This window comes from Cadophora gregata, assembly GCF_030347475.1.
Source record: "Cadophora gregata isolate MNR1 chromosome Unknown scaffold_7, whole genome shotgun sequence".
Classification (NCBI taxonomy): domain Eukaryota; kingdom Fungi; phylum Ascomycota; class Leotiomycetes; order Helotiales; family Ploettnerulaceae; genus Cadophora; species Cadophora gregata.
The window spans coordinates 1045270-1067802 of NW_026695930.1; the positions used below are offsets into that span (position 1 = coordinate 1045270).

Below are 22533 nucleotides of genomic sequence, written 5' to 3' on the forward strand. Positions count from 1 at the left end.
GAAGCGCACGAATCAATTTGCACTCTAGAACACGGAAGAACGGAAAAAGGGGCCGGAGAGCATCTGGTGCTTTGACATTCCTTGTGTGTCTCATCGTACAATTCAGTTGTTCAATACATGTTGTTACAGACGTTACAGGTACAACTCTCAATCGAGAGAGTACTTCAAATCCAACTCCGGAATATGCAAGACCCGCTCATCTATTTCCCAGAATCACCGACTCATTTACCATTACTAACCATGAACTCCTTCTTTCTCGCAGCAATCTCCTCAAAGGCAACAGCTTTCGCAGCAGTCCTCTGCCTCCCCTGCACAAAAGCTAATAGCCTCAATGTCCCAGCAGGCGTCATTCCCTCAATACGTCTCGCTTGGCCAACTGATTCCGGCCGCGTAACGTTGAGCAGAGACTTCTCGTGCATCGATAGCCCGAAAATACTATCATAATCCAAGTCCAGCGGAAGTCTTAGATTCTCGTCCTTCTGGAATACGCGCATGGCTGTTGTCTGTTGCTCAACGTATGGAGCATACACGGCTTCGATGCCGACTCGTGTCTGAATGCGAGAGTTATACTGTGTGATTTCTGGGACGAGGGACTCCATATCTGCGAGTTTTACGCCTGCTAGGCGCAGGACTTCAAAAGCCGATCGTCGAGTCGAGTCGTTGCCGACTCTGAAGCCGTCTTTGATCCATATGGGGGCACTGGAGGTTTTGGCCATAAGAGCAGCCTTCAGTCCGTCAATTTGGGACAGTTCGTCTGAAAATCTAGACCAGCGGTTGTCGCTGACTATACCTGCTTCTCGACCTTTTGCAGTGAGCCGCAGATCAGCATTGTCTGCCCGGGCACTCATACGATATTCGCTCCGTGATGTGAACATGCGGTATGGTTCTGAAACTCCTTTGGTGATGAGATCGTCGATCATGATTCCGATATAGCCATCACTTCTGGAAAGTATAATCGGAGGTTTCGATTGTGAGGACAGACCGGCGTTGACACCGGCTATGATGCCTTGTGCGGCCGCTTCTTCGTAACCTGTCGTTCCATTGATTTGTCCTGCTAAGAACAGCCCACGTATCTTCTTAGTCTCGAGTGTTGACTTCAGACTTCGAGGGTCGACGTAGTCGTATTCTACTCCATAACCTGGTTGTAACATTGTGACATTTTCCAAGCCCTTGACAGTTTTCAGAAGTTGCTCTTGGGCTTCTGCTGGTATAGTCATGGAAATCCCATTTGGATAAATCACATCGCTATCGAAACCTTCTGGCTCTAGCCATATTATGTGCTTCTCCTTATCCGAGAAACGGATGACCTTAGATTCTAGAGAAGGACAATACCTCGGCCCCTTGACTGTTTCCCTGATATGAATCGAGTTTGCAAGGTTGGCTCTAACCACATCGTGCGATGCTTCGTTCGTATATGTCGCATAACAAAGTAGCTGATCCTCCACCGAAACAGACTCATTCAGGAAACTGAAGGGCATTGGTGGCTCATCGCCAGCCTGGGCATCCAAAATGCTGAAATTGATGGTTCCTTTGGCCAGGCGAGGGGGAGTACCAGTCTTCAGTCTTCCCAATTCAAATCCTGCGTCCTTCAATGATTTGCTCAAGCCAAAAGTGGCTGCTTCGCCCATTCGCCCAGCAGGGTGGCACTCCAGCCCAATATGGATCTCTCCGCCTAAGAAAGTTCCGGTCGTGATTACCACATGGTTGGTCTGTATGACCTCTCCCGACTCCAGTCGAACACCCGTAATCTTCCCGCTTGGTATTTGGCCCTCTTCATGAGTGACAACGATATCCGCTACACTCCCAGGCACAATCGACAGATTTGGGTACGTATCCAATTCTTCTCTCATATGTTTCTGGTACAGTTTGCGGTCGATCTGGGCACGAGGACCCTATAAAGTATAAGCATTTATAGCCCGCAACATGTCCAAAAGAACATACCCACACAGCCGGGCCTTTCTTTCTATTCAGAACCTTGAATTGCACGCCGGATTTATCAATAATTCTTCCAGCAACTCCATCCAAAGCATCGACCTCCCTCAACATTGTGCCTTTCCCAATCCCTCCAAAACTTGGGTTGCATGAGCACACCCCAATGTTTTCGAGTTTCGGTGTAATGAGCGCAGTCCTGGCTCCGGATCTGGCTGCACCAGCACATGCTTCGGATCCAGCATGGCCTCCTCCTATAACGACAACATCGTATGGCCTGAAAACAGTCAATAAAGAGTTGGCCGAGATGAGCAGTTGGCTACCTATGATCCTGCGCAACAGCAGCAAAGTATCGCTGTTGAAGCTGAAATTGTCGAGGCCGAACCGATCGTCCCAAGGACACAGACCGAGTACATATTATCCGTCGATTCATGATGGCATAATGAAACCCTTCTGGAAAGAGTATCGATGCAGTGGGGAGTGGTGGGTGGCCAAAATATTATTTTGCCGCGAACGCGGCTATCGGGCGATTAAGCCTAATGTGCAAGGGCTCGGCTGGTGGGCCAGGGACGTGGATGACATTTTATGGGGCAAGACTTTGTTGGTTTACGTATGTACCTGCAAGCGACATTCTTAATTCGAGTACGCCGTGGGTAACGTTCTCAGTTTTGTGAATGCCCATTGGATCTCAATGTTTAAGGATAGCATATTGTTTCTACAATAAACAACAAGGGTGGCTGACTGAGGTGATCCATTTCATGAGAATGGAAACCCTCACGCAATTACTGCATCTACTTGATATTGCTCGCTATAACCAAGACCAAAGCCTTGATAGCATGCGCATCTCTGACGTACTTGCTTCCCCTTCGACAAATGAAATGTAAGTGTGCAGAATGTGCAGTGGTGCCCGAAGACAGACAAAATGAAATCCCAATCCACCGAACCTCTGACCTAGACCCGAGTGATATCACACATTTCTACAGAAAGTCAAGAAGTTGATCCAACGTTACATACCGTTATCCGCATATCTTCGTTCCAAACAAGTGAATTTCGAGAACTTGCGGATTCTATGCAGTCCGATTACCAACGCCATGTCCTCATAGCTCCTCGTGACATTATACAGGCCCAATCATGATCGCATAATGCCGTTATTACTACCGCTCATCTGTGGGGTCCGGCCACCAACATAGTTTAAACTTGATCCTGAAGCTGCTGGTCCCTGAGTGACATCTGAATCAGAAGAAACGGGAGGTTCCAGCTTCAAGATTCTGCGAAGGCTGTCTTCCATGCCTTTGATCGTTGGGTCTGAGTTGCCTACGTTGGAGGCAAAAGTAGGAGCATCCATAGGTGTGCGGGAAGTGCGCTGAGCAGTAAATTCGTTCCCGTTAGTGTATGCATTTGCTGGTAGTCGTGAGGGAGTGAGCGAGTTCATAAAAACATTATTGCGGTCAGGTGTTTTGGTTGGTGTCTTTGTTGGAGTAACCTCCTGGCGCAAACCCGACGATCGTCCTGCTCGTGAACCATTCATCATCCTTGGCTCAGGACCTGATTGGTATCCATTGGTTTGTTGCCTATTGGGAGTCCCAGCACTCCGGTGGCCACTTGGTGGTGCCTCGGAAGAGTATCTCGGCACAGAGTTTGGAGCGACTGGTGGTAATCCTGAGAATAGATACGCTTTAAGTGCTTCAGATCGGTCTGCAGATGACTGTGTATGTTGCTGTGATTGCTCATAGGAACCGTCAAGTTGGCCACCAGATCGTGCGGCATTGATCCTCTCGGAGTATGGTGTAGAAAATGCAGGTCCAACAGGGGTTCCTGGAGCACGATCACCGTCCAGCTCCATGGCAAACATTCCACTGGCAGAAATCCTATTAGAATCATTCTGACGAGCACGACTTTGGGTTGAGCGAGCAGGTGGGGTTTGGCTATTGCGAGGAGACTCTAATGGCGGAGGGAACGGCCCATTGGCGGCTGCTAGGGCCTGGGTGGAGCTTGCACTTCGTGCTCTCTCTTCCCTGTCTGCTTTGAAGAAGAGGTCCAGAGGTGACTCTTCTCTTTGCATCTGTTCAATAGATGGTGTGGTTCGTGTAGGCGTCGAGTCCGTAGTTGGGAACGGTGCTCCTTTCAATGACTTCAACCCCTTGATACCTGGTGAGTCAGGGACGGACTTCGAGTAAAAGCTAGGTATAGGAAGAGCTGATGGAGCTGGAGAAGCATGAAATGTCGAGCCTGCATAAGCTGCTGTAGAGGGTGTATTGATCGGCTTTGCAGATGACGGCATTCCTGCGGACTGGCCGCCTGTCAAAGGCGGAGTATTTCGATCTTTTCTTGAAGCTACAGGAGATGTCATGACATTTTTTGGGCGATTCTTGTTACGCGATCTTTGCTTTGAACCAGTCTCTGGTGCGGCGGAGCTTGATGTATTTTGTGAGGTGGGCTGGTTATCTTTTCGCGGGGTACGTGGAGGCGTGGTCGGCGGCTGGAAAAAGTTCGATCTCATGTCGTTCTGCATATTCTGCGTATTCTGCGTATGTGCCTGCGCGTTGAGATGATGAGGGTTCTGCGGATTCTGTGAGGTGCCAGGACTCTGCGACGAGGCTGTCGCAGGCGGCATGGCTGCACTTCGTGTATGACGGTGACGGCTTGATGGGACGTCTGTAGACATGTCTTCGTTGGCCTATAAATAAGCGGCCGTGGAAGGGCGCAAGAGAGAAAACAATAAAGCAATATTTGATTTCGCTGGGCGACAGAGGCGCGTGTAACTATCGTGACGATTCGTGAGTGACGGGTTGGTGATGAGGTAGGCTCTTAAGGAGGAGGCGGCCAAGTGCTCGAGGATGGCTGTTTTGTGGTGCAGTATCGGCGACGACTTTGTATGGTGTTTGAAGAGTCGATAAATGAGAGCATTCTATTCATTGTTCTGTGTCGTATCGTCGAAATGATACTTTGTGAGGGAGGTTGGTGGAAGTGAGGGAGTCAGTTGATTCCTTGTACGGAGTGAGCCTTCTTTCTTGCACCCTCGGCCAACCCGTCCGCCGTACAAACATTCACTTCCAAAGCTCCTGCCTGCAGCTTCCCTGGCCACTTGCCTACTCATGCCAGTAGCCTCGCCTCCTCGACGACAAAGCAGTTTCGAGGCTATAGATTTCGACTTTCACCTTTGAGGATACCTGCGGGAGTCTGCGTTTAAACCACTTCACCCAGTCCTGCTTCTCCGATATTGGTACAAACGAAGCATCATCTCCCCCGCTACAAATACATATACAAGTCCCAGCTACCCCCACATCCTACCATAACCAAATTCTTCGCCCCCGACAGACCAACCAGAAAATAAACATGGCGGACGTAGACATGACCGATGCTCCTTCTGGTTCGGTCGCGCCTAAGAAAGTTGCTGCTAAGGCGAAAGGCGCAGCTGCTGAAGGAGGGGCAGATGGCAAGAAGCGGTTCGAAGTGAAGAAGGTGAGCATCTGTAATGATACTGCCTATCATATGGAAGGACTGACATTCCACAGTGGTCCGCTGTGGCTCTTTGGGCTTGGGATATCGTCGTTGACAATTGTGCTATCTGCAGAAACCACATTATGGATCTCTGTAAGTTCTAGGCTCATAATATGGAGTATGCCATCTAACAAGTCCAGGCATCGAATGTCAAGCCAACCAAGCTTCTGCTACCAGCGAAGAATGTACCGTTGCATGGGGAATCTGCAATGTAGGTTATATTGTCGGTTCAGGTTTATCTGAGGCTGACATGAATTCACAGCACGCTTTCCACTTCCACTGCATCTCTCGTTGGCTGAAGACTCGTCAAGTTTGCCCACTTGACAACAGAGACTGGGAGTTCCAGAAATATGGTCGTTAAGGTTCTACAAAGAGCGCCGTACGAACAACGAGATGATAATGAATTTGGGAGACACATGGACATCGAGGGGCAAGGAGGGAATCAAGACACCACCCGTAACATGAATGTTGATGCATTCGGGGGCGCATGGAGGACTTGTCTCCAAACACTGGCGTTCATACGGAATAGATTCCATAGCGGGACACGAGCTGTGGTGAATAGGAAATTCCATGGTGCAATAAGAGGTATCGTTTCCCAGCGTTCAACGCCAGGATTGCTCGTCATCCATCAACCGTTCCGTTGTAGTCCCCTCCTTCCCTGATCAACCTACGACCTGTCCATCAACCATGATCCCCTGCGACTGTGACTCCTTTCCACCAACTGGCAACCATTTGACGGGATGACGATTGAAGAAGGGCCATGGAGGTACGACTAGCAAAAATGTAGCTGCGGTGCCGCCCAAGCCGATGAGGAGGGCACGTTTGATATCTTGTTGAAAGTACCCGACAATGAAAGAGATAGCCTGTAAAAAAAATCAGTTTTTGGACTGCTTGCTTGATCGAGACTCATCGTACTCCGAAGATAGCCTGTTGTGAATCATGTTAGTGAGAAGGTCCAGGTATGCTGGACTTGAGGGGCTTACGAGCAATGCTGTTGCAAGATATTCTGCCAGACGTTGTCCCTCAAACTCCCATCCGTTAGCCATGAAGACGTTTTGGAGGACGGAATGTATACATCAATTTGACCCTCCGCAAGCTCTCGCACTTGATCCAGTAATTGATCCGCCATGATGATGTGTTGAGGCTGCCGTGCTTGATTTGGTTCAAGGCAAAGTGCCTAGGTGTCCAGACCAAACAGGCGAGCTTGCATCTTCAGCTCAGCCTTGCCGCCGCTCCACGTGACTTTAAAGGGGACTGAGGGATTTTGCGAATAACGCACTCAGTAGGCTGTGATCAAATATCTCATGGACGCATACCTTGTTCAAGAAGTCAAATACTGGATAATGGAAACACAATGCCGTAGGATTATGCATTAGAGTTCAGTCTCACAAAGATCTCTGATACAATGCGGTGGCCGTCCTATGCTTGCATTTACAGCCTCATCTGCCCAGGTGGAAAATGCTTCGAGGCTCATTTTGGCGGAGTCACTGGCCGTGTTTTGGTGGGGCTGGTGAGGGACTAGCATGCTAGCCGACCAAAAATTGGCTCTTGACTTCGAGTTGCCTCTCCCCTTCCTCCTTTTCACCACAACAACCTCGAAGGATTGAGATTTCTCAAACCATCTCCTCACATCTACACCACGACATCTTGAGACAACGAATCACCATTCCAGCACGCGCAGGGCAGAGCAGTCTTCTCTGAGATCAACGGCTCCGGCCTTTGTGCAAACATCTTGGCACGTCATCGCCCGACCAAACCCTCGTCGCCATTCACGACTTTAGCTTCGAATTTTCGCATCTCTGAAATTTGTCTCGAACATCTGCAGGCGACAGCAGATACTTCGACTGCGATATTAAGGTCCTCTTTCATCTCTCACACCTAGCAATACCACCCTGAAAATCTGCGATAGCAGCAGACACAGCCGTGCTCTCCGTCACACTCCCCGAGAAATATTTACAACCACATTACCAAGTAATCCTTCAAGTTGGCGGGATTCAATCACTACTCGGTTTGCTTCATTCGTCCGCTTCTTGGGCCAAAGACCTGGGCCTACAGCGGGTATAAGCCTCCATAACTGGTCCACTACGACAACGAAATAACACATTGACCAACAACGCATTTGACATTGGGGTAGAAGCTGGGCGGATAAGATACTCGCATCAAGGCTGTACAGGGGCATCCTGTGCAAAAAACGCTATCAAATTGACGCCAACACGCGGTGGGCGCTCGTTGCCTGCCTTAACAGACCTGGAGGGCTAGGAGAGAGGAGTGCTAGGGGAGAGCTTGAGAAAGTACACAATAACAGGAAACTTGCACGGCTTAAGCCAGCTTCAGGACAATATACTTGCCTAACTTTTGGAAATCAATATCGACACAATGTCTGACCAAGAAAGCAACACTAGCACCAACAATTCTGGATACAGCACTCCTGTTCCAGAGTTGGACGATCACAGACATCAGAGTACATCCGTACAGAAGCCACGCTCCAGACGTGGTACTGTTGACACCATGCATAGCAACTTCCGTCGCAATTTGGGCCCGGACCTTGCACTTGTCAACCAAGGACTTTCTCCAACCATTGCGAGAGACTTTGAAGAAGCTGTCGAGGACGGAGAATCGGCTGGTGTCTCGCCACTTCATTTGCGAGCAGCATCTGGTCGCAGCCGTCGGGGTACTGTCACTACCTTAGACCCTCGATCAGTCTCGCCTCCAAGCTCGGTTAAGGCTTTTGCAGAAGCGAGACGTCTCGAACGAGACCTATCCGACGTCAACAAGGAGAATCGAAGATACGAAGATTGCGATCTCCATAGGACTCTCTCGGGCGACAGCCGCCGAAGCAGACGCAGCCTCAGAAGCAGAAGGTATACTAATGACAATGACAACAATAGTATTGCCGATTCACGCCACACTGCTGAAGAGGATGTGTGCTTCCCATTGCACCCTGCCGGAGGAAAGGATTCGCTCAACATCAACTTTGAGCTGCTGCAAGAGTTCATTGACGAGGAAGAGACTCGCGAGCGAACACCGCCTCAGGGCCAGCCACAGGCTCGTATCTTCCATGACCTACGCCCACAGAAGACTGGAATCCCGACCATCGTCAACTCCAATGGTGACATCGTTGAAGCTCCTTCTGGTAGAACCTCTCCATTCAGTGGCAAGATTTCTGAGGTTGAGTTGGATGAGAAGTCTACAGAGCCGCGACTAGAGAACCGATTTGAATTCTTTTCGACCCTGGGAGAGTCTACCATCCATGCCGCTGAGTTTGGTGACTTGGTTCTACCCGGAGAAGACGTTCGGAGCCTGTTTACTTTGCCTCCAACCACTGATGATGAGGATGGTGTCTGGTGGTTGAATATCAACAGCGCCACAAAGGAAGAGATTACCACCATCTGCCGAGCTTTTGGCATCCATCCCTTGACTATCGAAGATATTCTTACTCAAGAGGCTCGCGAAAAGATTGAGCTCTTTCAATCCTACTACTTCGCTTGCTTCCGATCGTTCCATGTCGAGGAAGAAGAAAACGGTGGACAAGATTATGAGCCTTTCAATATCTATGTTGTTGTTTTCCGCGAGGGAACTCTCAGCTTCAGCTTCGCACCCAACCCACACGCTGTCCAGGTCAGGCAAAGAATCACCAAGCTTAAGGATTTTGTTGCTTTGAGCTCTGACTGGATCTGCTATGCCCTCATGTAAGTTGTCTGCAAAATGTGGGATAAGTTCCTGTACTGACTCTCCTCCAGTGATAACATCGTTGATTCGTTCGCTCCAATCATCAACAGGATCGAGCGCGAAGCTGATGTTATCGAAGATGAGGTTTTTATTTCCCGCAACGATGATATGCAGACCTTTCTCCGCAAGATTGGTATGGCGCGGAAAAACGTAATGGGTCTCATGAAATTATTGGGTGGCAAAGCAGATGTCCTTAGGGGTTTCACCAAGCGTTGCAATGCCAACTACAGAGTCACTCCTCGAATGGATATAGGCCTCTACTTGGGCGATATCCAGGATCACGTTGTCACTATGATGACCAACTTGGCACATTTCGAGAAGATGCTCTCCAGATCCCACAGCAATTACCTCGCTCAGCTGTCCATTGAGAACATCGAACAAGGCAACAACTCTAACAGAGTCCTCAGCAAGATCACCATGCTTGCCTCGATCCTCGTTCCCCTCAATTTAGTATGCGGTCTGTTCGGCATGAACGTGGCTGTTCCTTGGAAAGACTCTGAGAGCCTTGGGCCCTTCTTCGGCATCCTGGGATTCTTGGTACTTTTCACAGTCCTAGCTCTTGGCGTTGCAAGGAGATTGAGATACATCTAAGCAACAAAGGATTTCAATGCGGCCTGAGAGACATTTTACTCATCAATGATCGTTTGAACGCAGCTTGGGTGTGGAGCAAGTACGTACTGCTGGTCATGTGAATTCGAACTCTGCCTTGATACTATGGTTTTGTCTGCTTTGAGTTGTCATTGTACTTAAATCGAATACTTGCTTGTTAGATGCAAATAGAGATAAACGATCTACATCTGATTCTATGACTATTCATACACGCATTGGGGATCAGATGTGACATCATCTGTGTGCAACAAGACTGAGAAGTCTTTGATTCAGGAGATTGCAACCAATATTCAAGTAGAAGCGTATCAATTGGCCAATGGTCTCCATTCTCAGTCGTCGCCCTTGCTAATCCCTAAGTCGATCTCCTCTGACTCCTGCACCTCACCCTCCCTCTTCGCCTCATCCAGCAGTCTATATTTTCTCTTACTCTTCTTAACAGCACTACTCTTCCTCTTTCTCTTCGTCTCGCCTACAACCGCAACTCGACTCTCCTTCCCCTTCTCGAGCTCCTCAACTCTCTCAGCCAGCATCTGCCTCGCAATTTTCCTATTCTGGGTACGCGATCGTGTGGCTTGTACTTTGAGGACCATACCGGTTGGGATGTGCTTTAGTTGCACGGCAGAGGATGTTTTGTTCTGATACGTCACAATGAATTAGCTCTCGATTTATGTCTAGTACAAGATACCCGAGGGGGAAGTCACGGAATACAAAAACAGACTTACGATCTTCTGACCTCCAGGTCCACTGCCTTTCAAGAATGCCTCTGTAAACTCACTCTCATCCAATGGTTGTGGCCGGTCCGGCATCTTCTTCGCCCATGTCGGCGATGTTGCTGCGATTCCTCGCGCTGAGCCACCAGTTGGATGTTGTAGCAGCGTCCTTCCTCCGAGGGTTTCAAGGATGGGCCGTCTTCCCTTTGAGATACGGGAAAGCCACCCTCGTATCATTGTACATATTGTTTGAAAGTTGAAGTCCTTTCTCTGGCAGTGTCTCGCGATAAGGATTGAGAATCCGAGGCCAAATTGGAACTTTATCTATCGGAACGGAATTGGTTTTCGCCGATGATACAGCGCCAAGACCCGGTCATGATCTCGCGCAGACAATTATTTGGAAACATCGGATCGGGAACACGAGCACGATCCAACGGCGTCCTCTGAAACCCTCGTCTTTCCTCTGTTCTCCAGTTGTACAGCTCCAGTACCTACTACCCTCAGTAAATTACCAATCACTTCAGGATATCAGATACAATGACCATGTTCGCATCAACGTTCCGATGGCTGCAAAGGAAGAGATACCAATATGAAGTATGCTATGCGAGAAACCCGCCGACATGAAGAGAGAACATATACTGATTAATGAAATAGGTCACATTCTCACTTTACATGTTGACGCCAACGGAGAAATTCATTTTCAGTGAGACCTCCAGCGCCCTTCTTCATTGACGTATCCTTTCCGCCAATTCAGACAACCCCCCCCCCTTTTCCCCCTCCATCTCAACCAAATCCCCACAATTACACAGCACGGCACTTGCTAACCAGCTATCCTCAACGACAGACTCCTTCCTCTTCCTCTTCTTCAGCATGGTCATAATCGCCATGACGCTTTACCTTCCCCAGCACATCGCTTTTCTCACCAACCGCGCCTGGTTCTACTACAATGGCGACGAGAGCGCGAAGACGGCTGTGAAGTCTGTAATTGAGAGCCCGACTGGTGCGGTGCTTGTTCAAAAGGTTAAGGAGAGTGTTGTGGCTGCGAGCAAGGCTGGAGGAACCGCTGGTTCGACACTTTTGGGTGCTGGAAAGGAGTTGTAAGGAAGATGGTTTTATGAATTGGATCGGTATAGAGGGATGACATGACTTGAGAGGGCTTCTGAAAGAAGAGTAGTGAATGGGTTCAAGCGTTTTGATGGATGGAGAAGGGAGGATAGAGTTGGTCGGAAGTGGACGTCAAAATTCTGCTTTTTGCCAAGTGAGATGTGAAATTGAGGAAGGACACCCGTCGTGTAGAAGGACGGGCGATGGGGCCCTGGTTACATGGCGTTTGGGGTGGGCTCCAATAGCCCAAGAAAGGGCACGGTACGTTAGATGTACCATAATATCATAGACAAGGATGACTTGGGCGTCGGCGCAGAATGTCTTCATGGTACTTAGTGTTTAATACGAGACGAGCTGGGTATCATAGCAAGTTAGCCTTCCTCAGAACTCCGTACCTTTTTCCCTCTTGTCCAGTGCCAACCCGAGTTTTACTATCCTTTCAACAGAAGCGAGCCTAAACATGATGAATAACGCTGAAATCTCGACGTTGAGACGGAGATGTCAGGATATAGCTCCAGCCTTTGCCTTCTCCCTGACAGTCATGAGATGCTTCATAGTGTTGTACATCAACTCTCCCACACCAACAGCTCCTTGGCTCTCCATATAAGTCAGAACCCCAAGCTTGTAATCCGCCCATGGCAGTCTCAAGCCTCCATCTTTCTCAAGCAACCTCAACGAGTTCTGAGTAACGGGTCCAGCATGTCTCCGATCAATCTGATCTTCTGAGCTATCCTCCAGATTCCGCACATAAGCGATAGCAAGCGAGGAGAATACAGGCGAGTACGAGAAGCTGAAGAGCGACGGTATGGATAGGTTCGTGTCAAGGCTTGCGACGTACTGTCCGAGTGCTTGCGTGACATCGGAGGGAAGTAAGCAGCCGAGTGCATTTGGATCCGAGGTGTTGAATGCTCTAGAGCGCCAGAAACAATTGCAAACATCCATCAGGAAGCCGTTGAAATGATTAACGTAGTCTTTAGGGTAGGACTGTTGATCTAGAACAGATGCGCTATTGGGTTTACGAGCCATGGCAAGTTCGAAGGCTTTCTTGTAAAGCGCGAGGATCGCACAAAGGCGGCTTACTGTGCTAAGTGAGGTGGAGAAGAGGAGGCTATAGATCACTTCTGCTGGAGGGATGGTGATCCGCACTATGGGTTTCAGGGTAGGGTGGGTAATGAGCGCGGTGGTCGTTTCGTAGAAGTCGAGGACCGTAGAATGTGCAACGATGGTGTTGGTGTTTTGGATTATGGTCAAGGAAAGGTTGCTGGCGTGATTTATAAGGGCGGTGATGGTTGTTTCTGCTTCCTGGAGGGAGCGAGGCTGGGATAGAAGGAACACCATCCATTGATCGAGGAGACTCTTGTAGAATGTGAGGAGAGCCAGTTGAGAAGTAGTCGTGTCGGTTTCTAGGAGGGAATCTTCGAGCGGTTGGAATGTGGATTCGTACAAGTCTGTCGAGTCAGGACAGAACCAATGATGGATGGATACACACACACCTTCCCACGAGTTTATCGGGGTATATGCAAATAGACCAAGGACTACTTCGCGTCCAGCCACACCATTCCAGCTTGGAAGCATGGATCTCAGGTATGTTAGGCATGCGGAGGGGAGTATCTATGTCCGTTGTTAGCTTAACACTGTTTGAATAAGTAGAAACAGTGTACCTTAGTATATCGGGTATATCCAAGCATGAATTCAAGCATCTCCAGTATTTGTCGTTCTCCAGTATGTGCTGACTGCAAATGGTCCTCGAAAAAAGCCATCAACCAACTATCAACACGTTTTGCGTTGGTCTCGCTTGACCGGAGCTGCAGAAACTTCTGCAAGAGGGGGTCATCAATGACTGCGACTAGTTGGTTGGGCGGTTCGATCTTCTCAAGCTTCTGAATGAAATCGTGAACATCTTCAATCTCCTCCAGCGTAACAGAGGTCTGTCTTGTTAGCAGTGCATTTTATATGACGCCTGGGAACAATTCACCTCTTGAGCGTGTGAAGTGTACACTTGAGGTAGGAACGATTTTTGTGCCTTGGTGCTAGTCTTGCGGGTTACTCTGAAAGTTCTCTTTTCAACTGGAAGACCGTCCTGCGTCTTTTGTATGTAAAGTTCTTGGATCTCCCCAAGCCGTTGTCGCCATTCTTGGTTCGGGTGCTACCGACCTGTCAGCGTGCATAGCAAGTGATTCCATCTGAGTGACTTACAGTGAATACAGATGCTCGTCCAGAGATGACCTCCCCAGCAATAACATCTGGATAGTAGTCTTTGTAAACTCTCATCAATCCCACCAGAGACGGTTCATTTCCACCTTGCCGCGTCAACTCCATTCTATACAAAACATCAGTATACTCTGCTGCGATGGACTATTGTCTATCTCACAATGCTTGTATTCTGAATGGTCTGACATGCTTTCGTCGAGTGATAAGGGACAGCACGTGACATAATTGAGGTCTACAAATGTCAGAAGAGACAGATTTCTAAGCTCGATGTTTGGGGGGATACCTCAGAGTCGAAGTATCCAGCAGGTTAAACAACACGCTGTAAAGTTGCGAAAGTACCCTTTGATCCTCCAGGACATCGTAGACCATAATAAGCCATTTCAATAATGCCGCCTGCGCTGAATATGACGGCTTCAGCCGGCCATGACCCAGCCCTCCCACGATTTTGATGACGATAATGTTGGGTACTCTGGTCGCGGGATAGAGATTGCGTATCAAGTTCCCCAGACTGCTTTGGTCGAGCTCGTTGGGACGCGTGATGATGTCCACCAGCTGCTCCAGGGAAGCATTTGACAATCCATCTGCGTAGGCCTGCAAGCAGACTTTATTGATCAGGACCGATATCTTGCCGGTGCGTTGTTTCGCAGGTTTGTTTGCAGCTTTTATGTTGTGAGCTTATACCCACAAAGTAGCCACCCTTCATCACGCGTTCGACGACGCGTAGGATCCTTACCTCTTTGAAGGGTCCCAATTAGGTCGGAAATAGTCTCATCATCGTCCAGTGTCGTGGCCATGGCTCGCAATACGTGAGCAGCACAAGTTGCAATGGGTTTCAGCTGTTAGATCTAGGTGGTGTTGCGCGTGCTGTGGCTGTTGGCAAATCGCCCCCTCCACAATTTGGTGTAACAGTCGCTTATCTGATGTATCGCTGTTCCCGCAGGATTGGTTGTGCACAGTAACCGAGAAGGATCAACTTCATCGTTGAAGATGCGAAACAACAGCATGTCAGCAGCATTTTCCGACATCCATCACTGCCATTATGCTGAACAGGCAAGGTTCAGGCAGGAACGCGCGTTGTTTATACATCTCATTCGTCTTCTTGTTCAACTAATTTCGGATACTTCAAAGTATGCGCATGCTGTATGAAAATCAAGCATCAGCTACCTGGCCCCTTTCTAAGTGCTCTGTCATTCCACTTATCAACACAGCTTGTCTGCTGAGGTGGCATGTCAGACATTCGACCGCATATAACCCTCGTGTGGCGGGCTGAGGACTTAGGCCTGCCTAGTGGAAAAGCTGCTCTCGACAGCTGCTTACCGGTGTAGCTCTTTGGCATTACAGTCAAATCCAAGAAACGTCAAATCGGTACTGGCTCGGTCTTCAGGGTCTTAATGGCAACAACTCCACCAGGCACCTTCTGTGCAAACCTTCATCAGACTCGGGTTGAAGATCCTTCTGGAAATGGCAGTCGAGATTCAAAGCCGGGAGTGCTGGGGAATTTCGAAAGCAGACAGAGCCGGGAGCGGGAAGTACCTATGCAACCTCAAAAGATGCAGGCAGAAGGAAATTACGTTGTACAGCTTGGTGCCAGGAGATGCTTGCGGCGTGGAACTGCGCACTGGGTAAATCTCACTGGAGCTGCCGTCGATCGATTCCACTGTGGCCACTGGAAACTAAGAAATAGAAGCTTCTGTAAACAATTGGTACGTTGCAGACCCCGTTGACCCCATATCTTTGATGGAGTATCTACTTATCGTTTACTTCTGCACGATCCAGGTCATGGTTGTCAATTACCTGTGCTGCCAGCATATGTATCATTGCCCCGCCGTCTAGTTCTGGTCGGCCTTTCGCGAGGCCTTTCGCGAGGCCATACGGAACCTTGAGGCTTCGAGGCTTCGAGGCTTCATTATTTTCTTCCACCAAGACGCTGGGTCCAGGGACAGATCCATTTTTGTGGAGGCTGTCAGAACTGTCATCCGGGACTCCCACCGACTTTGGAGATGCCTAATGCATTCTCGGCTCATGGAGCAATCAGGTGCTTGATCCGCGACATTGACGCCAGAAGCAGCCCAGAGCACAGCCACCGTACGCTGTGTGACCATCTTCAGCGAGTGTGCTTTTTCTGATGGGAAATGAGCAAGATCGCCAGCCATGCGTTTGGAAGATAAGCCTCAAGCCCGGCAAAATTGCCGCTTGCCGTTCGCTCGGCTATGAGCTTAGGAGGATGAATTGCTCTAAATGGTTTTGACAAACTATTGCGCATCCAGGTCAATGACGCTTCCACATGAACATGGTTCCATGGCGATCCTTGCTGTGCTGCTTCTGCAAAGCCAGCTTTGCAGGCATGGCGGCCAGTGTGTGTGCCTATTTACCAGGGGCTTCTGCATTCGTTACACAAACAAGCCTAAATATGCGAGCAGATGATTTGGGAATTCGAACACTAGGTTGCCATCTACTAGTCCTTCAGCAGAAATTGGAATGGGAGAAAATTTGCTGGATCTACAGAGTAGGAGCTACGAGTAGTCGGGCCCAATATCCTACCTCGAAAGTCAATATTCTGCTAGGTAGATGCTCAGCGCATACGACCTATGACAACCCCTGAGACCTAGGTTGACAGAAGGAGCTCTTAAGTATGCAGCTTGTAGTCTCCATTTCCTGCAGCCGCGATCGAGCCCAGGCCCCAGTTGCAAGCTCTCGTGTTCCGCAGCCTGTCAGATTTTGAGGACCGATATTGAGTCCGATTTGCCAGAGTAATTTGGTTTTTTCACAAAGAATTCGCATCTGAGAATTTCGAGGCAAATCTGATGTCCACGCCCAGCCAAATCCCAGCACGCCATACCCGAGAATAGACCAGCGAAGCCATGCTGTCGGAAAGCTGCCCTCGTTGGGACGATTTCTAGACACTTAGAATACCACACCCAGATAATATTCGTTATTAAGATAGTTTCACAGTGAGGCACGATTGCAGCCCTCTCGTTGTATCAAGCTGACTTCTTGTATTGATAGCATATTTCTCGTTATTGTTCTTTGAATATGTCTAATCAACAACACAATGCCTCCGCTGCAGAGGAGACGGATGAGATGTAAGCTAGACTGCATATTACTCCTCGTGTTCGTCCGAATCTCAACATTACTAGGAGCATCGATTCTGAAGCACCTTCTTCGCCTCATCACAGACCCCCTGCCTTCCTGGATCCAAACAGACGTAGCCTTGCGATTATCTCAAGAGACTTGCCAGACTGGCTTGGTTACATCAGGGCTCTACAAGAGACGGATGTAATAATACTTTTAAGTCCGGTTGTGGTTCCTATCAGTCAGGATCCCACAGACACCAGTGACCCGTTCGAGCCATTTGGTCAAGCACTTGCCAGGAGGCACCCAAGAGTTCGACACGTGCCATACACCTCAAGGTCATGAGATTTGATCTCCTTCTCCATCATATCATCTGCTGATTAATCCCCATAGAAATGGAATAACATCAACACATCTAGGATTTATCAAAAGGGGTCATGTAATTGTCCTTTGCTTTGTTGTCTCGCCCAACCTGCCACTGCAGCTCAAAATTGCCGATACTACTTTTGCTGTCAGTGATAATAAACCCTGCATCATTGTCATTTGCAACAACACGATAGATACCGACAACCCCGGCCCGTTTCCAACGATCGTGCAAGCTTCTGGGTACTCGCCGCCAGCTCTTGAAGCCGTAGCAGCATTGGTTTTCGGCGAAAATCTTCACCCACAAGCTGGTGGACTGGGTGAGTTCTCCATTTCCAGCTCTCAGCAGCCTAGGCTGTGGCCTGTTGAGCAATGGAATGAGGCAAGAGATTTGTCCCGGGTTTTGGATCTATGGACAGACTGTGTGAGCAGTCGGTTTGCCTTGAACCAGCACACTCTAGCGTCTCTTTTGCGCCGTCCTGGCTATGCCAAACATTATAGTAAGTACCAATCAGTTTCCCACTTGCTTCCATTGGAATCGACGTTTCTTTGCAGAGCCTGTCCAATCCCCGAGTTAACCAAGTACCATCATGGTAACTCGTTAAGCAGTCGTTCGTGACAATGGTCCTGGGGATATCCTCGGATTCTGTGCTACATACCTCTCCTATGCGGATCAAGAGGGAGAACGATTGATAGCATCGGTGGCTTTCCTCTATGTCAAGCCTGCGAGCCGACAACAGGGGATTGGATTGAGTCTCCACAGCCATGCTCTCAGTGAATTCAAGAAAACCCGAGGCGTCGTTCGTTTGCAGCTCGGAAGTACGTTTCCTCGTATCCTCTACGGTCCCCCACTCGATATACCACTGAATGATGCTTGGTTTCGTCGCAGAGGGTGGCAGCTAAACAGAGAGATTGCCGGTCAAGGACTGATTATTCATGATTTGATATTGAACTTCCCCGAATGGCGCTACAAAGAGGATCCATTTCCACCCACAACACCTAGCTACAGAGCATGTACACAAGCAGATATGGGCCAGGTCCTTGAACTTGTGGCGAAGACATGTTTTGAGCAGGCAAGGATGGGCTGGTTCGACCAGTACCTAGCTCTCATGAATGGACCAAATGTCAAAGATGTGATATTGGGCTTTGCAGACAATGCGATGGTTGCCACTGCTCTGACTTACACACCTTCCTGCGCCTCCCAAATCTCGACGAACCTGCCATGGGCAGGGCAGATAGGCAATGATGTAGGAGGTGTTGCGTGTATATGTGTACATCGTGAGTAATTTTGGTTTATAGAAGACATACAAGTTGAAGTAGCGAGATAAACCCTGGGTATTCGCGAAGAGGAGTTTGCAAGGAGGTATCTCGCAGACAAGAGGACATTTCCCATCTCCCGATAGCCTATTCTACGTTTCATCTCACACAACACTTCCTTTCGTGTGCTGGAATTCACGAACTGACATATCAATAGCAAATCTGCGAGACCTGTTGATGGGCGGCCTTCTTGACGCCTGTGTTGAAACTCTACATGAGCAGGGGATGAAGAGGATGTTCGCTGATGGGATTGGCGAAGAAGCAGACGGTTTCTTGAAACTTGGTATGTAACCAGATTGACTTGTGAGATCTAAAGCGCTGATCTGCATACGTAGGTTTTCGAAAATGGGCCCAGTATCGAGACGTGTGGAAGGACACCTGATCCTCGATGCTCGCGCCCGCTTATCCGCGACAGCCAACATTTGGAAGAAAATCTGCACAACATGACTCGGTCTCTATTCATATCGACCTATCGCGGCTGCAAATTCGATCACAGTTCTGCTATCGACCCAAGCCAGTCCATAGGATCGCGTGCAACATATTTGGCCGCGGTTCTCGGGAATTCACGCGTGTATTGCGAATTCCAGGTTCGAAAGCCGCACCAATCTCAATGGACGAACCAACGGTATGACGACAACATCATCGATAGGGTGCCATGCCAAGGTATATAAATGTTGGTTTGGGCCTGGAACCGGCGCAAATGCCACGTCGAGCTGCATTCGCAGCAACTAATGTCTTGTTTAAGTACAACCGCATGCAGAAAAACAAACGAGCAGGGGCAGAATCTGCTCCCACAGGTCCGAAAAGGCTTTTGGAGCATCATTCAGGGGGTGAGTTTGCATGTGTTGACCCCTCAACTGGCGCAGTCATGGTCAAATGCGTACTCGCGCCTACATGTAGTTGGGTGGCGCAGTGCTTGACCGACATTTGGCCCAAGACAGGGCCATACACACCCAAATAATGATACATCTATCCATTCCAATGCTATTGGCTGAGTCACGCTCGATCAGATATGCGGGATAGGTCTGGATCAGGGGAAAGGTGCGCCATTGTTGACGAGCCGCCCGGTGAAGATAAGCGAATGAGACAATGAGATGTTAAAGACAGAATATGGCATCTTGGCACTGTAGATAGAGTCATTTGAAGGGACCTGAGTGCTACAAAAGAGCTAGAAACCACTCAGCATGAAAAATTAGACGATGACCAGCATGGCGGCTCCGGCTAATCTCGCGTCATAAAAAAGCAGTGTAACCGACCGACTGCACGACCTGTCCCGAGTATACGTAACACAGCATATACTTTGTTGCTTTTTCAGCTCTCAGGTCCTTTGGGTTTCCTGCAAGGATCCCAATGGAGGTTCAGCTACCGAGTTGCTGCGTCTACTGTATTTGATCGCTGACCTGTTTCAACAGGTGCATATTAAGCGAGGACAAACGAGCTCAAGAGGCACACGAATCCCTTTACACGTACAAATTATTGCTCTCGAGTATCCGTGTTCGGGACATCCGAATGAAACTGGGAGTCTACCAGACTTGCTCTTTGTTGGTGAATCTTCATTGGCCAGAAAACGAAACCGAAATGACATGTGGCTGGCGGCAAAGAGGGACAAGATCGTTCCCCAGGCTGACAAGTAAGCCGTTAAAGTTGTGAATGCACCGTCAATACGAGGAACAAGCAGCCTTTTGTGTATGCAGAAGACATAATTGAGACTTGCGATAACATAAATTGTGTCCAAAATGGTTCCTGTTCCATGGATGAATACCCTAATAAACATAAACCCATGTGTCTGGTCTGTAATAGTAGCCCAGTAAGTCAAATGGCGTCTAGACGAGTTGGGAACCATTCGAAGGCAAATTACCATTCACCGCACGATCGTGACGATCTTTTCTGTCACACCAGCCAGTGATCATATTCTGACATATGTTTCGAAAGTTTAGCATGCATTTCATAATCTTCCATTAGCCACAAGGGAATCTCAGGCCTTGGTAACCTTCTTGAATACATTGAGACCCGGTTTTTTTTTGGTACATTCATTATGGACCACTGATCGTACAGGATCGACTAGTTTTGTGTTGCTTCAGATAAACCAGTAAGCTGAGGCTCAAAAGCACAGAATGACTGTCATTTATGTACGATTTGCTTTCAAGAATTCTCCAATAGCTCGAACTAAGCCTAGAGACATACATATGCTACATGCTTTGATGCTTCATTGTTCAAACAGCGTCTGATACTTGCCTCACTCTCACTCGGTGGATCATCCAGGGAGGAACGACTTGTGGCCAAAGCGAAGATACCAGAACAATAGAGACAAAGCAAGTGGCATGCGCGATAGCAATGACCGTATGATATCGGTACTGTTTAGATACGTATCAGGAGAAAATATGTCTAAAGGATGTTCAAATTTATGTCCCCGGACCAAATGCCCACTTGCAGTATTAACAGAATTAAACCGTAGACATCCAACGTCAATTTCGCTAAGGGTGACACCAACTAAGTATTATACATCAAGCGCTCCAAATTCTGACTGCCGCTTTCAGTCCTTCAATCACGTCGACCTTGCCAATGCCTTTTCCCAGACAGCCTGTGTCGATTCCCATACAAGGGTATCCACCCCATCCGAACGGTAACCAGGCAAGACCGGCGATTCCTTCGCACTCTCATCATTAGGACCCAGTCTGTAGACACCATTGCTAATACCATCGTTTTCCACCGACGCCTCCGCAACTTTCATCCCAGGCTGTAAAGGTACACCAGCTGAGCTCGCTGTCTTCGAAGCAGGGTACCTCGAACTCGTTGCAAGAAATAGCACACGCTCTCCAGCTTCGTCCACAGTCATCGAGAAAAGGTTGACGACTGGCAATATCAACCAACGTCCTACTGTAGCGGGAATAGTGTAGAGCCCAGAAGCCGAAGCCAGGAGACGGTCTAGGACGCCGGAATTCACAAACCCTGGATACTTGTGGATGAAGGTAATGGTTGGATTTGACTTGGCGAGTTCCTCGAAGGCGAGTGTCGTCTGAGTGGTGCCGTTTTCGGCAGCCTTGATGAATGTGAAGTTATTCTTCACCTCGAGATCATGGACATCGATAGCTGCTTCTTGACCTCCGGCTAAGATGGATATCACTCGAGGTAGGGGACTGGCTTTCAGAAGTGGGAGGAGGTTGTAGATGAAGCGAAGGCGCGAGTAGTAGCGAAGTGCATGGGGTATGTCGATTCCCTCTTCGCTTTCTTAAATATTTGTCAGAATCTTGATTTATGACTTAGGAGGAGTGCAACATACCTAAGCGTCCCCCAAAAGCCAAATATCCAGGTGACGTGAATACTAGATCGACTTTCTTCTCCTTTGACTTGATCTCATCACATGCCTTGTCGACATTCTTGATGAGGGAAATTTCCGTTTCAATGAATTCGTAGCTTCCTTCGGGATTCGACGCCTTGATCTCGTCGAGAAGAGGAGTTGCGGCTCTTGATGATCGCCCGAGGATATATATCTTGGGTGCTTTGGCGTTCTTTGCGAATTGCTTCAGAGAGCCCATCCCAATGCCTGAAGTTGCTCCGACGAAGACGGCAACAAGACCAGAAGCTTGATCGGAGGACTTGAAAGCCGCATTGGACTTGCGGATATCCTTGGTGCTGACCATTGTGAAGATGTGCTTGTCTGTCTTGATAGTGGATAGATTTAACAGGACGAGGGAACAACTGATAAAGTGTTGTATTGTTGGATTGTTTGATTGATTATTTGATAGATTGAAGATGTGATGAATGGATATGGAAATGAGAGAGAACTTGAAGAGAGGCCACCTACCTTATATACTCAAAAAACGCACCCGCGTCGTTCGATGCAAAACTAGGCAGTTTGATGCTATTCTCGCATTTCATCGCCAAAATGGCAGGAATGCGATACGCTGGGACAACTTTCATTGGAGGAAATCAGACGAACATCACAATAGCGGATGATTACACAATCAGACAATCTCTCGCTACTTCG

The 22533-nt window shown here is 48.7% G+C and overlaps 10 protein-coding genes across 11 annotated transcripts; 4 read left to right on the forward strand and 6 right to left on the reverse strand.

Moving 5' to 3' along the window:
* Window positions 1-52: 52 nt before the first annotated feature.
* Window positions 53-2466, reverse strand: MTO1 (Mitochondrial Translation Optimization). 2 transcript variants are annotated; one of them, XM_058506725.1, is made up of 3 exons: window positions 2253-2466; window positions 1942-2206; window positions 53-1892 (listed from the first exon to the last, which is right to left on the reverse strand). In XM_058506725.1, the coding sequence occupies exons 1-3, from the start codon at window positions 2360-2362 to the stop codon at window positions 222-224; spliced, it is 2046 nt and encodes a 681-aa protein (XP_058357455.1). In that variant the 5' UTR covers window positions 2363-2466; the 3' UTR covers window positions 53-221. The 2 variants fall into 2 exon arrangements, with proteins under 2 accessions (XP_058357455.1, XP_058357456.1); XM_058506726.1 differs by having other exon boundaries at window positions 1942-2466.
* Window positions 2467-3058: 592 nt separating this feature from the next.
* On the reverse strand, window positions 3059-4594 carry ONS95_013092 (uncharacterized protein; the record flags this gene model as incomplete). The annotated part of the gene is made up of 1 exon (XM_058506727.1): window positions 3059-4594. The coding sequence occupies one exon, from the start codon at window positions 4592-4594 to the stop codon at window positions 3059-3061; it is 1536 nt and encodes a 511-aa protein (XP_058357457.1).
* A 671-nt stretch (window positions 4595-5265) lies between these two features.
* On the forward strand, window positions 5266-5791 carry RBX1 (RING-box protein 1; the record flags this gene model as incomplete). The annotated part of the gene is made up of 4 exons (XM_058506728.1): window positions 5266-5391; window positions 5445-5523; window positions 5571-5641; window positions 5693-5791. 4 exons carry the CDS (start codon window positions 5266-5268, stop codon window positions 5789-5791), a joined length of 375 nt encoding a protein of 124 aa, XP_058357458.1.
* Window positions 5792-6092: 301 nt separating this feature from the next.
* Window positions 6093-6559, reverse strand: ONS95_013094 (uncharacterized protein; the record flags this gene model as incomplete). The annotated part of the gene is made up of 4 exons (XM_058506729.1): window positions 6093-6293; window positions 6346-6357; window positions 6414-6458; window positions 6506-6559. 4 exons carry the CDS (start codon window positions 6557-6559, stop codon window positions 6093-6095), a joined length of 312 nt encoding a protein of 103 aa, XP_058357459.1.
* A 1247-nt stretch (window positions 6560-7806) lies between these two features.
* On the forward strand, window positions 7807-9750 carry ALR1 (Mg(2+) transporter; the record flags this gene model as incomplete). The annotated part of the gene is made up of 2 exons (XM_058506730.1): window positions 7807-9119; window positions 9171-9750. The coding sequence occupies 2 exons, from the start codon at window positions 7807-7809 to the stop codon at window positions 9748-9750; spliced, it is 1893 nt and encodes a 630-aa protein (XP_058357460.1).
* A 211-nt stretch (window positions 9751-9961) lies between these two features.
* Window positions 9962-10754, reverse strand: ONS95_013096 (uncharacterized protein). Its single transcript, XM_058506731.1, has 2 exons — window positions 10491-10754; window positions 9962-10403 (listed from the first exon to the last, which is right to left on the reverse strand). Exons 1-2 carry the CDS (start codon window positions 10713-10715, stop codon window positions 10098-10100), a joined length of 531 nt encoding a protein of 176 aa, XP_058357461.1. The 5' UTR covers window positions 10716-10754; the 3' UTR covers window positions 9962-10097.
* Window positions 10755-11015: 261 nt separating this feature from the next.
* Window positions 11016-11579, forward strand: ONS95_013097 (uncharacterized protein; the record flags this gene model as incomplete). The annotated part of the gene is made up of 3 exons (XM_058506732.1): window positions 11016-11072; window positions 11133-11181; window positions 11323-11579. The coding sequence occupies 3 exons, from the start codon at window positions 11016-11018 to the stop codon at window positions 11577-11579; spliced, it is 363 nt and encodes a 120-aa protein (XP_058357462.1).
* A 399-nt stretch (window positions 11580-11978) lies between these two features.
* Window positions 11979-15498, reverse strand: ONS95_013098 (uncharacterized protein). Its single transcript, XM_058506733.1, has 8 exons — window positions 14527-15498; window positions 14077-14452; window positions 13954-14025; window positions 13779-13902; window positions 13558-13728; window positions 13244-13510; window positions 13076-13193; window positions 11979-13030 (listed from the first exon to the last, which is right to left on the reverse strand). Exons 1-8 carry the CDS (start codon window positions 14585-14587, stop codon window positions 12084-12086), a joined length of 2136 nt encoding a protein of 711 aa, XP_058357463.1. The 5' UTR covers window positions 14588-15498; the 3' UTR covers window positions 11979-12083.
* Window positions 15499-16826: 1328 nt separating this feature from the next.
* On the forward strand, window positions 16827-18927 carry ONS95_013099 (uncharacterized protein; the record flags this gene model as incomplete). The annotated part of the gene is made up of 6 exons (XM_058506734.1): window positions 16827-16876; window positions 16931-17203; window positions 17259-17728; window positions 17838-18506; window positions 18703-18828; window positions 18881-18927. The coding sequence occupies 6 exons, from the start codon at window positions 16827-16829 to the stop codon at window positions 18925-18927; spliced, it is 1635 nt and encodes a 544-aa protein (XP_058357464.1).
* Window positions 18928-20901: 1974 nt separating this feature from the next.
* ONS95_013100 (uncharacterized protein) lies at window positions 20902-22498 on the reverse strand. The gene is made up of 2 exons (XM_058506735.1): window positions 21826-22498; window positions 20902-21773 (listed from the first exon to the last, which is right to left on the reverse strand). Exons 1-2 carry the CDS (start codon window positions 22184-22186, stop codon window positions 21091-21093), a joined length of 1044 nt encoding a protein of 347 aa, XP_058357465.1. The 5' UTR covers window positions 22187-22498; the 3' UTR covers window positions 20902-21090.
* Between the last annotated feature and the right edge of the window lie 35 nt (window positions 22499-22533).

Bases quoted from the DNA above. Each gene is read 5' to 3' on its own strand.
- ONS95_013096 (XM_058506731.1), bottom strand. From the start codon at position 10,715: ATGATACGAGGGTGGCTTTCCCGTATCTCAAAGGGAAGACGGCCCATC. The intron at 10,404-10,490 runs GTAAGTCTGTTT...GTGACGTATCAG, and splicing joins GACCTGGAGGTCAGAAGATC to AACAAAACATCCTCTGCCGT.
- ONS95_013100 (XM_058506735.1), bottom strand. From the start codon at position 22,186: ATGGTCAGCACCAAGGATATCCGCAAGTCCAATGCGGCTTTCAAGTCC. The intron at 21,774-21,825 runs GTATGTTGCACT...CAAATATTTAAG, and splicing joins GGCTTTTGGGGGACGCTTAG to AAAGCGAAGAGGGAATCGAC.
- MTO1 (XM_058506725.1), bottom strand. From the start codon at position 2,362: ATGAATCGACGGATAATATGTACTCGGTCTGTGTCCTTGGGACGATCG. The intron at 2,207-2,252 runs GTAGCCAACTGC...GACTGTTTTCAG, and splicing joins GCTGTTGCGCAGGATCATAG to GCCATACGATGTTGTCGTTA. The intron at 1,893-1,941 runs GTATGTTCTTTT...TATACTTTATAG, and splicing joins AGAAAGGCCCGGCTGTGTGG to GGTCCTCGTGCCCAGATCGA.
- ONS95_013098 (XM_058506733.1), bottom strand. From the start codon at position 14,587: ATGGCCACGACACTGGACGATGATGAGACTATTTCCGACCTAATTGGG. The intron at 13,729-13,778 runs GTAAGTCACTCA...ACAGGTCGGTAG, and splicing joins GACGAGCATCTGTATTCACT to CACCCGAACCAAGAATGGCG. The intron at 13,194-13,243 runs GTACACTGTTTC...CAACGGACATAG, and splicing joins GATATACCCGATATACTAAG to ATACTCCCCTCCGCATGCCT.